Here is a 13,913-nt window from a genome sequence, read left to right as displayed (position 1 = left end):
AGAACTATGTGGTGAGAGAGAGCAGGAGAATTTATCTGCTATAGTCTGATGACCATTAGTTTGCTTTGCTGTCTTTAGTAAATCTGTCTTGTCATTTTTCTTTTACTTGGAGTGTGGCCCAATAATTGTGTTTGTAAGCTCTGGAATTTTCCATCATCTGGTTGCCCACAGACATGAAGAAGAAAACACAGAGCTTTAAGTTTACCCATAGTTTAACCTCAAGTGTCAGTTTATCCCTATAATAACCTTGGGGCAAAAAAAAAAAAAACAAGTGTGAAGTTGTGGTGGGACAACCAATCCCCACAGAGTGGTGGAGAGTTTTTATTTTAAGCACACACATTTACAGACATGCCTGTGTTAAGGACTTAATGTCTTGCAATGAAACCACATCCTAAAAAAAGAGAAGATAATGACAGTCTATAAAACCGTGGATGTTAAGGAAGGTAGGCATCTTTTTAAGGACTACAGTCCAGTTTCCAGGTCCATTTTGGTTTTTGAAAATATTTATCATTGGTTGCACTAAAACTTTAACTTCTGTATTTTGACCGCATTTATCTATTAGAAATAGTTAGTAGCACTAATATTCAATTAAAAAACTGCAAGCTCTCATCTTGATCACTTGACTGTGTTAATTTGGTTGTTACGTACTATGTATAAGGATTAATAATTACTAGGCACTTATTTGTATGAGTGAGTTCACTTTATTGTGCTTAACTATCTTCCAGATTTACATAATTACAACAATTTAAATTCATTCAGTGGAACACTTGGAACTGATTTATGTGTATATTCAACCACTGGGTAATTGTCAGTAGCTGCATGTTGTTACATTTTCTGTAGGGTGCCACTCAGATGCATAAACTAGGTGGTGACAGCTGTGTATACTGATTTATTCATCAAGTGTGCGCTACAATTAACCTACCATATCCAGACTAACACTTGCAGCAACCGGGCACCCCCCGCCCCACCCATTCTCCCAACACACACACACACACACACACACCATTCTTCTTTTCCTTTTCTTTCTTTTTTCCACTAACTCAAGCTCTCATACACACACACACACATGCACACGGGAGGCCTAAGGCTCCCTTCTGTACTGCAAACAGTGTTTTATGAGAAAATGGAAACTCCATCAGACATTATCATATGATTAAGAATGGGAATTAAGATTCAAGGAGAAGTCAAGCTAATTTGAAGTGGGTTTTGATTGTACTAATTATATAATCTTCTCAACTCCCACATTTATATTTTTGCCCATTAAGAAAAATGTCTTGAGAATGTGTTGTGGTGTTATATTTCTGGATGTATCTAGCTGACACTGGCTTAAGAAAGAAAATGATAGTACTACATTTGCAATTTTGTAGTTCTCATTTGCTGAGATGTGTCTCTTTTACTTCATTATCAGATAGTGAGTACCTAGAGACAAAACTAGCATCTAGCCATTTTTATGTCACTCACTGGCATACAAAAGTGTTTTTTCAGGTAGTGGATGTATTTTAAGTTAACAAAACCCTTCAGCACATAGCTACTAAACTACTTTCTGGTTCCTACTGGGAGATGTGTCTTTGTCTTGTCTGCTAAAGGCTAACAAGGGTGCATTAAGTGTTTTGTCTATGGATTCTTGGAAATCAACACCAGTCTCTTATGGAAAAATCAGCACATTGGCAGGATTTTAGCAGCAGCTGCAGTCCTCTGTCAATATCCAGAAGGGAGCACCGAATACTACACACTGTTATGTGTTTAGTAGCATATTGGCACAACACAAATTCCCTGTAGTTACACATAAGCCTGAATTTTAGGTTTCAGTTACATGTGTGCAACCCGGGCCGTTATGAATATTCTGGTTAAACTAAAACTTTACCTTATCTCTTTCATGTGGTAAATAAAGCAAAGAAAAATGCCTGTGGAAAAAAAGACACATACAGTCGGAGCAGTCTAAGAACCTGTCGTTTCACTGCCAGTTGTCGGCTTCCCCCAAACACTATAGTTATAGTGAGATAATATAATGCAAATGCACATTTCTGCCACAGCTCTTTACACAACTTTTATTTTCTGTATCATTCTTTTGTAGATAACCACACAATGGCATCCCAAACATCAGTGAGCATTCGGATACTTGATGTGAATGACAATCCACCTGAACTGGCCACACCATATGAAGCCTCAATATGCGAAGATGCCAAGCCAGGTCAGGTATGTTTTCTTCATAAAACACAGACTCAAATAATTTCATTTAGACTGTGATCTCAGAAATGTAATCTTTGTATTTTTGATGTAAAAAAAAAATCCCTTAAAAAATACTATTGTTCTTTGTTGAGCAAGAAGCTAAAGAGTGCTAGTCAAGTAGTTTTCACTATAACAAGTTAAAGGTGAGGACCTTTGAAAACTCTGTACCAAAACACTGTGCCACAGCACACACATATTTTATTAACATCCGAATAGAAACAAAATTGCCACAATGTAATATTATCTGTGTTTCTTTAATCTGAAACATCAATATTACTGCAAAACAGCACACAACCTACTTAAGGCACTTTTGACAGTCATTTTTGACATGAATGGTCACAATACTGAATGAGAAGTTAGGTCCGTTGTTACACCCAAAAATACATGACATTTCTGTTTTTAATTATTTTTTTTTTTTAACTTTTTTAGAGGGGGTTGTGTTTAGTTATTAGTCCTCATTCACTCCACTAAGTAACCAAAGACAAAGTATTTTTAGGTAGAGGAAGTATTTGGCTCAAAATCTATGAAGATTTGATTATGATACCAGCATATTTAATTCTGTGGTTTTGTTTGATTTAGACTAAATTACTTAGTCACAAATGTCAGCTTGCTTTCAGGCATATTTGTAAATTAGAAGCTTTTTCTATTTCACACTTTTGGTTAGTTTACATCATAAATGATGTCAGGGGACACATGCAGCATAAAGGATCATGGATGTGAAACATCCATTTTGGATATATTGTAATGATTCACAATATTGAATATTATGTATGAAGAGTATACAGTGTCTTTGGAAGCGGCAGATAGAATGAAAAATGGTCACCAAAATTGAAACGTTACACAAATATTCAAACAAATGTTTGATAAATGATGGTAATGGTTTTTGCATTCCTCTGATTCCATGTAATGTATCATTTGGTAGTGACTTCTGTATTTTTTTGTTTAGTATTGTTTTTGCTTAGTATTATTGCTTTCACTTTTCTACTGATAACCCTGTGGTGCAGTGGGCAATATGAAGAACAGGGAGTAAGTCTCTGAGGTAAAGTCTGAAGAAACTGGACCTATCAAAAGTGTGATTAAATTGTTTTTAAAAAACTGCCCTCGTGCACTTGACAGTGGAACAGCCCTCGTGGTCTTAGCAGGAATGCATCTCAAAGTCTATGTGAGATGCATTCCTGCTCTGTGTGTGTGTGTGTGTGTGTGTGTGTGTGTGTGTGTGTGTGTGTGTGTGTGTGTGTGTGTGTGTGTGCATTAAAATGTTTTTGTACCTAGATTACAAACCAGCCTATTTATTCTATTTATTGTCTTGTAATTCCTGATTATTTCCATATTTTTGCACAGCTCCACACTATGATCTGTTTGACACTTAACACCAAAGGCAACTTTAGACTCAGCTCTAGGGCAAAGGCACAAATTCCCCCACGGGTCCTGTGTCAGAAAGTAAATTGCTTTCCAAAGTATTTATTTATTTATTTATTTATTTGCTATAAATTAAAACATTTTTATAAAATAATTACAGATTTTGATACTGGATATCTATCCCAGAAATGTATTTGATTGGATTGATTCAGTCATATTGTTCTGCCTGCCAAGAAGTCTTTTCTTTTAAATGTCACTTAACAGGCTCTTCATGAGAGAGACGTACGTCTTTCCTTCATGACAAAACCTTGTTTGCCCATAATTCTGATATGCTTCAGTTATGCCTTTTTCAGGTGTTTCTTTTCTTCTTATTTAATTAAGACGTGATCTGTCTGTTGAAAGTTGTTTCATTGTGGGAAAGAAAGTGGTTTCTGATATTTGATTTAATAGCATCTTATAATCCAATCAGGGCTAAAACGGCACCGTTTAAATAAAATTTAATTCAAAGAATTTCAGTCAGTTCACCCATTCATTCATTCATTCATTTTCTAAATGGAAAACATATAAGCCCTGCGATAAAACATTAATACCCAACAATCAAACAGTGGGAGTCTGTGCGAAAATCAAGACAAAGGCACTGATGTGGCTATTTCCAATCCAATAGAAGGCCAGGTCTTTCCACTGATTACCATTAAAAATGGACAAAGTCATTAGGGTGTTATATTCACCTTACATAGCTAACAGGCCCCGAGCTGAGTTAGAACCAATTATCGTGTGCAGAGCAAAGGAATAATTAAAACAGCAAGGCTTTAAAGTGGGGCCTCCATGCTGGAAGCTGCATTTACATGTGTAATGAGGCTCAGGCCTCTCCTCCCCTTGATCCACAGACTCTTAACCACTTATAGCCCCCCTGTGCCTCTGCAGTACCACCAGTCTGTGCCTTTCTAGAACGTTGTCTGGTCTGATCTCCCTCACTCCCACCTCACTCCGTCTCCCATCTGTGAGAGCCCACATTAACCTTCAGCTCCTAATCACATAGAGATGATTAGTCTTCCAGCTAAAAAGATCATTGCTGGCTCCCAGCATTGTAAAAGAAAAGGTTTTTTAATGTTCTCATTAGAGAGAAAGGCAGTGAAATATTTCACATTGTAATTACAAACTAAAAGTACATGCACAAGACTGTGCTGTCTATCCATCCATCTCTTATTACATTTTATTTATTTATTTTTACTATCATCCTGTGAGGTTGGCAAATGGCAGGAACATCTGTTCCTTTTCTTCCGTTTTCATTTTTTGTATTTTCTCTACAGAGTCTCTTTAAATTTTGTTATGGGACGTTGAGTAGGCTGTAAGGATTGAAATTAATTGTTTAAAGCATTTTCAGCCTCACATTCATGCTCAAGGGTAACCAATGGGAGACGTGCAGGAAACAATTTGACCCCCTTTGTAATTTCCATGGATAATATAAAAATGGTTCCATCTAGACACTGTGAGTCCCTACATATTAAAACATAGAGCAAGTGGTCAAACAATTTTGTTTTTGGATGTTTTATGATACGAGTTCAAATTTAAAGTATTTTTTCACAGATGAGTGCTTTTTTAATTTGTTTATTTGTTATTGTTTTTTATTATTAAGTTGGGTCCAGACATTTCACATTTTAGATCAGAAGTGTCAAGGAGACACAGACAGTTGGTCCACAACCAACCTGTTAACGTGTCCAATTCAGCTGCTGGATGGCTTTGCAAAGTGTCATTAAATTACTTATGTTACGTCCGACGTGGCTGACGTGTGAAGTTGTAGATTAGGACCCAAGATGCAGCTTGTGACGAGAGTGAACTTTATTTAGTAAGGAGGATGAAAAACAAACAGAAACGGCGAGGTGAGAATAAACTTACACTGGAACAACTAACAAAACAAACCTAAAACCAAACCCAGAGATGTAGGGAGACACGGAGAGACAACGGAGGGAGATACACAGGAAGATGGAGGGGAACAACACAGACGAACCAGCAACTACTAAGACAGAAGACACGACTTAAATACACTCAGAGAAACACAGGGAGATTACACACAGGTAGGGGACACAGCTGGAAGTGATTAACATGACGAGAGCAGGGAGGCAAACTGAAAACACTCACATAAGACGCAGACCTTCACAATAAAACATACACGTTTTATTAAAACAACACACAAACTTAACACAGACTCAGAGACGCGGACTAAACACGGAGACCTACTACACTAAGGGGATACACAAGCAGGGAAGACACCAAACAGAGGGAACACAACTAAACCCTAGAACCCCAAAGCAACAGTTGCTGTAATTTTGACAAAAAAATAAATAAATAAACAGAATCCAAATTGTAGGGTTCTATTGAAGCAAAGTGTTGTTGCCTAATGTGCTTGAAATACTTTGATGTCTGCTGCTTCCCAAGATGCACTTATTTATTCAGCAAAATAAGCTGCCAAAGGAGGAGCCTAGAGGTATAAGCATGACTTGACAGATGTGTAAAATGCAATTCGATTTTGTTCCAGCTCCCGAGAATGTTGTTAATCAATTTAGAAACTTGGACAGGCCAGCAGCTTTCAGAAAGAGAAGTAATTAAACATTTATTACTTTCTCATGGAAAACAGAGATGTCAAACACAGTCGTGGTGTCATCTTTTGCCTAATGTATAAACGTCTAGATTCAGATAATGTGCACTTCATCCACTTCATCTGGAGTCTTTTAGTGGTAATCTGAGGTTAGATCAGGTTACTGTTGTTTTGTTCAGTGTCTACACTGTTTGTTTGTGTTTTTTAAAGCATCACTTCACAGGGAGAATTCATTAGAGCCCACATAACACCTGTTGTCGTGAAACTAAATCAACATCAAATAGTTTGGCTCAAGATTTGAAACTTTTCACAGAGGAGTTTTCTATCAGTTTCAAGTTGTCTTTTCAAATCAGCTAAACCCACATGCGTGGCAAACTTTATATCGAGTGATTGATAGCAGGTCTTGTGCCATCAATCAATCCTATTATCAATGAAATGTACAGTATTTGCTCTGTTTACCTTGAATTATACCACTATGGTTGCCTGTCCCTGCACAGACACATGCTAAGAAAAATAAAGGCATGCATACACACACCCACACACATGCTGTACACAGGCTGCACTGTCACACTCTTAATGTGTCAGATCAACCCCCGGTTTACTGCGCTAATGAAGAGCGTTTCATTGTCTCCTGTTGTGTGCTCTGTTATCACCCAGTCTCGTTCACAGAGTGTCAGCTCCTTGGCTCAGGTCTAGCTTTTGGTGGAACCACAGAGAAAATCAGATTTACCTAAGCCTTTTAACTGCGGTTGGGTTTGATCCTATTTAAGAGTTGGCAATACAACATATTTGTGTGTGTGTGTGTGTGTGTGTGTGAGTGTGTGCGTGCGTGCGTGTGTGTGTGTGTGTGTGTGTGGTGGGGTGCGGTGTGCTTGAAGGGAATAAAAAATGGGTGAAAGTGGCAAAGCAGCTTTTGCTTGGAGACAGTTCACGCCAGGGCCGTGACACAACGCTTCTCACCTTTCATTTACAGAGCCTTCCTTTGCATCCTTCTTATGCAGGTTGATGTTCAGAGATTAAAAGAGAGAAAAAAACTTTCCATAAGCCTGAATTAAAGAGAAATATAGGGAAAACAACCACATACAAAATACAGGTTGGATTTACGGTTCTATCATGTAGAACACATGTGCACAACCTTGCCAAAAAGAAATGCATCCTTAATCCGTTTCCAGAGGATCAGTTCCAGGTACATCTCCACAGTAAATATAGTTGTGTAGAGTCTTTTTTAGTGGAGTATACATTTTTAAAAAGGGAAAATGTTGCCTGACGAGGAAAAGTCGGCACACTGCTATCAGTAATGTACAATAAGATGTAAGAAAGAAATAAGCACGTAATGTTGCTTCAAAACACATTGTACTTAGTTTGACATAAATTCAATGGTGCTGTTAAGGTGTCCTTCACTGTTTTATTGTTTATTCAAATATGAATGCATCTAAAAGACAAAATAAGGAATTAAAGTCCACAATCACAATGAGTGTAGACAGAGGAAACATAATACAATAAAATGCAAACAATGCAGGACACTGATGAGCCCTCAGTGACTATTTGTTAAACATTGCGAAATTCAATGAATTTCCTATAGTAAAAGATCCTGATGTCATTTAGAGATTTAAAAACTGCCTTTCTCTTTAAATTATAGTGTTGATTAATGACACCCTCTAATTATGATTTTGTTCCCACATCTTTGCATTTAGGATTTAACTGAAAGTGAGTTCATGTCTCAGAATGACTCTTAAGAGAAATTTAACGAAGGAAGTGCTGGCAATTTTCTGCCTACATCCTCAAACTCTCTCAGACTGCTGCTGTTCACCAGAGACACACATACTGTATGTAGACACAAAAATTAGATTTTTTTTTTGAGGTAATATATTCCCTAACCCTGAGAAAAACAACACTTAATATTGTTCACAGCAAGCAAGTTTAAAAAAGGGGTACTGTTTGCCTCTAAAATATGTGACAAAAGATTGTCTTTACATAGTTACAGCGCAAGCACAATGTCTACAGAATTCAAATGAAAACATTAAAAAAATTGTAAAACTGTTTTTAACTGTCACAGGCTTTCAAAGTCTGAGTTAAACAGACTTGCATAACAGAACCATGCAAATCTATAAAATATAAAGGTTAAATTATCATAGCAAATAAACAAAGCCAATTTAGTAGCGTACAGATCACTATTCAACACCCAAATTATGAATGAGTCTTAATGGTCTTATGATGTGATCCGTTTTTACTACAATTGCCATTCGGGCCATGAATCACACAAAATAATACATACGTAACTTAATTTTATTAAGATTTTACAGGATTTAATTTACATTTAACATTTGCTATTCCTGGTCCGTGTCCTGATTTGGCAATTTTCCCCAGCGTTCAGCACCTCTCTAAATGGCACATGACTGTGTTCATGCGCCATCCCTCACCCACCTCGTGGTATTTATCTGATTAAATGCAAAGAGACAGATATCATATAGTGCAATGTGTGCAGAAAAAAGGCTGGTTGGAAAGCCAAATACTAAGTGTGGCCTGGGGTAACAGAGCCCTGTCAGCTCTGGCATGCTGTCTTACAGTTGGCTGAGTGGGTCAATGCGACAGATCACCTCGGTTTGGCCAAAATATTGCCAACCTCTAACCCTCGAGGACTCAGTTTGAAATAGCTAAATGCTAAGCCTGCACTCACATAGCACACATATGAGCACATTGTTCACTCACCTTATGGATATGCATAAAGGACTAAGACAAAAACATGCAAGCACACATCAGATTTAAAGGAGAAATTGGTAAAACAAGGCGTAAACCAGCAGAGATGAGAAAAAAATCACAGGAAAATACAGACAGACTCATAGTTTTGCCAGTGCTTCACGAGTAGGAGACTGAATGAATCATCTATTCTACTTACCAAATGCCTCTTCCTTTTGTCTTTCAAATGTGAATGTTGAATCAGATGAACCAGCAGACTTGACAGACTGAATATTCACAGTTTCCTTTTTTTCCCCAAATTAACCTTGTCAGTGTTTACAGCATCAAGGTCTTTGTGCATTCAGTACAACTTTCTTTTCTTCAGGCAGAAAGTCTGGATGTCAAATGATATTTGTCACTGCATCTAAAATGTTAAATTAGCTTTTTTTGTAGCTAAATGAATAAAATGAACATACTTAATTTCTGTAATTTTTCTGGAGAGCTTAGCTTTTATTTGCAGGAACACAGGAGGACACTTGTCAGCATAATGTCATAATGATTGAGTTAAACCATTTAAATCAGACACTCAAAAAAGGCAGACAGTCAGTACTATAGTTTTTCTTTTGAGGGCAATTCAGATTTTTACCTCAAGACCTGGTAAGTGAATATATTTTAAACCCCCTTATATTAGGGCACACCTTGCTAGTAACAGATCGGGCTTTGTGCCTTCAGAACTGCCTTAATTTTTAGCAAGATGCTGGAAACATTCCTTAGACTTTGACATGATAGCATTACACAGTTGCAGTAGATTTGTCAGCGAATATCCATGATGCACATTTCCCATCTAAGGTGCTCTACTGGATTGAGATCTGGTGACTGTGGAGTCCATTTGAGTACTGTGAACAAGGAATGGGAATGGATAAGAATTTAGTAATTCTGATTCTATTATTGATATCACTTACTGATTCGATTCCTCATTGATTCACTTTGAGAATGACCACCATTGCTAAGCTGCATACAAAAGACATTTCATTAATACAATGTTGTTGCATGTTTGTTGTGATCAGTGTTCGGATCTCTACTCAGAAAAAGTAATTATTACACACATTACACTGAATGCGTTTCCCTAAAAGTAATGCAATATGTTAATTACACCAAGAAAAATTAATTCCTCCACTTTACCATCGTGGTGTTGTGCAATAAAAATAAAAGTTATGTCCATATCCACACTGTATACTGCAATGCCATTTCCCTCCTCTGGCACACAACCTGAAATCGGATGGATAAACAAGCAGACTAGCAATTTCAAAAAATTGGATGCTGGGTACCGGTTTTCTACAAGAACCAGTTCACGATTTTTCTATGGTGCCAGTTAATATTACTTTTTATTTTTCGCATGTATCTTTTGACAGTCTAGTCTGGCCATGCAATGTGACTTAAGTTTTGCACAATGCATTGAGTCAGTTTAATTCTACGCTGGGCAACAGGAGAATGCTTTTCACCACTCAGAATAATGGATGCATTTGAAAACGCACCGCTGATGCTTGCAGTGAATTCCAGGCTTCAGAGATGAACCCAGCACTACACATTTTAAGTAGTTTAATGTTTATTTATTTATTTTTTTCATTACCCTCCCCACTGCCATCATGAAATGGCTGATTTATACTGTGAATGAGAAAGCCTCCTCTGCCTCACAACCTTCACCTTTCAGACACCTATAGTGTAGATGGGGTGTACTTTTGGGAAGTCTCCCCCTGTAGTTTTCCAGAGATGCAAGAGATTTAAGGGGGTCAGGAAAGGGGACTGCTAGATAGAAATCTAATTAGGTGATTGTGCTTGAGGGAGCTTCACTAGCTGCTCGATAAACTCCCACACACTCCTCTCTCATTTCTCTCCCTCACTTTACACTCTCTCCCTTGGCACTTAGTTTCCACTCACCCTGCGATGCTGCAAGAGAGTCCCCCCTACTGAGGGCACAGTCACAGAAAGCAGATCATGGCTCATTTACTACATCTTCACTGTTGTTCATATTCTTCAAATAGAGGAGTAGATTCATCCCCCGGTTGATTATAAAGTTATTGCTTATAGTGTCTTCTCTTTGCTCATTATTCTTTTACCTTCAGAGAGAAATAAAGTTGACAGTGCTTCAGAGAATGATGAGAAGAAACTATCATCCCGTTTTGGCATACAACACTGAACTGTATTTTTCATAGATCACTGTGTATGTCTGGTAGTTTTTGCTCTATGTCATTGTGTCTATGTTATTGTGTGAGAAGACACACACGCATAAAGATGTTTATTGCCGGTCAAAATACTCTGTGAAATACAAATATCTTTAAAAAAGGGGATGTTTGTCCCTTTTTGAATTTTGCTTGGCCTTTGCTCTTCTTTAAATTCTCATATTAAACGAATCGAAGTGTGATTATAGAAGAAATCAAAGATTTAAAACAGCAGTGCAAACATTTGAGCCATGGTTTACAGTATTTTCATGAAATAATTTGCAATTCATGATTAAAGCAGTCATATAACTCTGATGGAGACAACATGCATGGATGTTTGTACCAACACTAGCAATGTGTGACATTCAAAGGGTGTAGGAAACTTTAGTCACGGTGCTCCAATCAAGAAAGCAAATGAGATGGCATTGCTCATTTTTCCACATCATTGTGGAAAAGAAGATATCAAAATATCTTGGGATTACATTAAACATCATTTACATTTAGAGTATGTATAAGGTTGGATCCTGGCATTATAGCTTAAGGGGTTTTTTGTTTGTTTCTTTTTTTCTTAACTCTAGATCCACGAATGACCCCATTTTCAGAGCGCTTCTCTGAAGCACTTATTGTTGCTAGGTCTTCGATGTTAGATTGTAAATTACTAGTTTGTCAGTGACAGCTAGAATCAGTTTCTTCTTCTGGCACTCTGGACAGTATTGATATTGTAGGTCCCACCTCTTCTTGGTTTTGATTGGTTAGGGAGAAAGAAGTGACACTGATGAGTGCTGTCATGCTGAACTATATCCAAAATTGTTCTATTTTCAAACTGACAATACAAAACACTGTGTACTTTAGTGTTTTTTCACCAAATACAGCTACAGAAGATTTGTATCCTCTGATACTGTGCAAAAAATTTTTCAATTTTCAATTCAATTTTGTTTATAAAGCGCTAAGTCGGCTCAAGGCGCTTTATATTGTAACAAAAAGACAATACAATAACACTGAGAAAAAAAGCATGCCCTGTGGGCATAGAACCTCATTCTACATGTCTAAGCTACCACACACATGTAATGCCGCTCTTAATGCTTCTTGACATTAACTTGCAAAGCTGCATGTGACTCAGTATGATCTCACATTAAACAGACTTGCCAGTGCCCTAGAAAGTCTGTGTTATGTCTGATTGTGTCTGAGTTAAAAACAGTAAAGGTAAATTGTTCTGGGAGTTTTATCTGGGCACTGCAGACCGTAACCAAGCACTCACATTGCTCAACCAAACTGTATTTCGAGTAGTGTGACCGTATCTGATATGGAGAGGCTCACGGTGTGTGGTGGACGTGAGAAAGGCGAACTGCAGACGATATCCTGATATGATTCTCTTGACACTGGCTCATGTGTAAAAAATGTTGAATATAAAATGTGGGATTTGAGTCATCTCATAATATGCTTTCATTTTTTTAATCACATTTATGAGTACAGCCACTATTTCATAGTCCATGTGTTTCTATAATTTGTGAGTGGAGATTTTGCACCACACTGAGGAAGAAGCAGTGATTTAGTCTGAAATCATGCTGTAGCATTTTGTAATTACAAAGTAAGGCATATTTTCCAAAACAGCCTCCCTGAGCTGTTAGTATGACTAAGCCTGTTCTGTGTTTGTGATGCAACGTCAATCCTGAGACGCTGTTTATTGTGAAGGCACAATTGTGACCCGGAAGTGTGCTCAGCAGTAGCTTAGTCACAGTAATGCATAACCATCACTCAGGCTCAAAGAGTTCTGTGCAGTGCCATAAATGAGGCTGTCTCACAGACGGGCAAATTGAGCTTAAAATCACACAATGAAGCAGATGACTTTATATGTGAACCACATGGATTACATCTACAATAATATTGTTTGAATAATCAATTTACGGATGATGAATGAAGGACACATTTTTGTAAAAGGATGAAAGGGAGACACTTTGTAAAAGATAAATGTAAAGGACAAGCAATTAGAGAAAAAGGTAATCACCGTGACAAACAGTGAGAACAGGCCAAAGAGGCATACGGGTGAAGAGAAAAGACAGAAGGGTTTAGTTCAATAAAAAAAAACTCTTTAACATTTTTCTGCACCTGTATCCTGCATCTAAAAGAAGAGACTATAACAGCTGAGTAATGGCTTGATACATTTCTCTTGATCTTATCTGATCCTGCGTGCTTTTCTGAAACCAGACAAAGGAATTACAACTGTCGAACACCTGCTTTAATCATTCTGAAAAATGCCTCACTTAAGAGTTCTGGAGGTTGTTTGTCGTGTGTGTCTCTACTGATTTTGAACTGTGTGTGTGTGTGTGTGTGTGTGTGTGTGTGTGTGTGTGTGTGTGTGTGTACATGTACCCGTCACCTAGTACAAGATAAAACTTGTCTGCCTTAACACCAAAAACAATATTACAAAAAATAACCCCACTATAAAGGCTAAAATGAATTTGCTGGTCTTTTTACAAGGTTCTACAAAAATTATAACAGTGGTGGACTTCGGGAGATATTGCCTGTTCCACATTCCTTTCTCAACCATTTACACTTTATATGTATATTTTTAATCATTTGTTTTATGCAATGATTTTCTGCCTAGACACTTTATCTCTGTCATATAATGCGGTGTTTTGCAACTAAGTGCAGAGTGTCGAGCATAAGTACTAAATCTTTAAAGAATGTAGATTAGGTCAGAGGGAAGGTGACTGTGTTTGCAATCAGAATAATGCTGCTGATGACGACTGAAAAAAATGAGTATTTGGACAGTGACAGTTTTTTGTTTGTTTGTTTTTGTAATTTTATTAGAACCACTGAAGTTGATTGCAAAT

General features: G+C 37.4%; 1 protein-coding gene across 2 annotated transcripts in view; it reads left to right on the top strand.

The window, feature by feature from the left end:
• The window catches only part of cdh22 (cadherin 22), a 178,045-nt gene that overhangs the window by 151,894 nt on the left and 12,238 nt on the right, over positions 1 to 13,913 (top strand). For both annotated transcript variants that reach the window (XM_084929425.1, XM_084929423.1), the window contains one exon: positions 2,075 to 2,196. In XM_084929425.1, coding sequence (XP_084785551.1) covers positions 2,075 to 2,196 — 122 coding nt within the window. The remainder of the gene's footprint in view (positions 1 to 2,074; positions 2,197 to 13,913) is intronic.

The sequence above is a fragment of the Perissodus microlepis genome, chromosome 5, assembly GCF_051167445.1.
Source record: "Perissodus microlepis isolate ML-2025 ecotype Zambia chromosome 5, ASM5116744v1, whole genome shotgun sequence".
NCBI lineage: Eukaryota > Metazoa > Chordata > Actinopteri > Cichliformes > Cichlidae > Perissodus > Perissodus microlepis.
The sequence above is the reverse complement of the archived record's forward strand: the minus strand, read 5'-3'. Positions and strand labels throughout refer to the sequence as shown.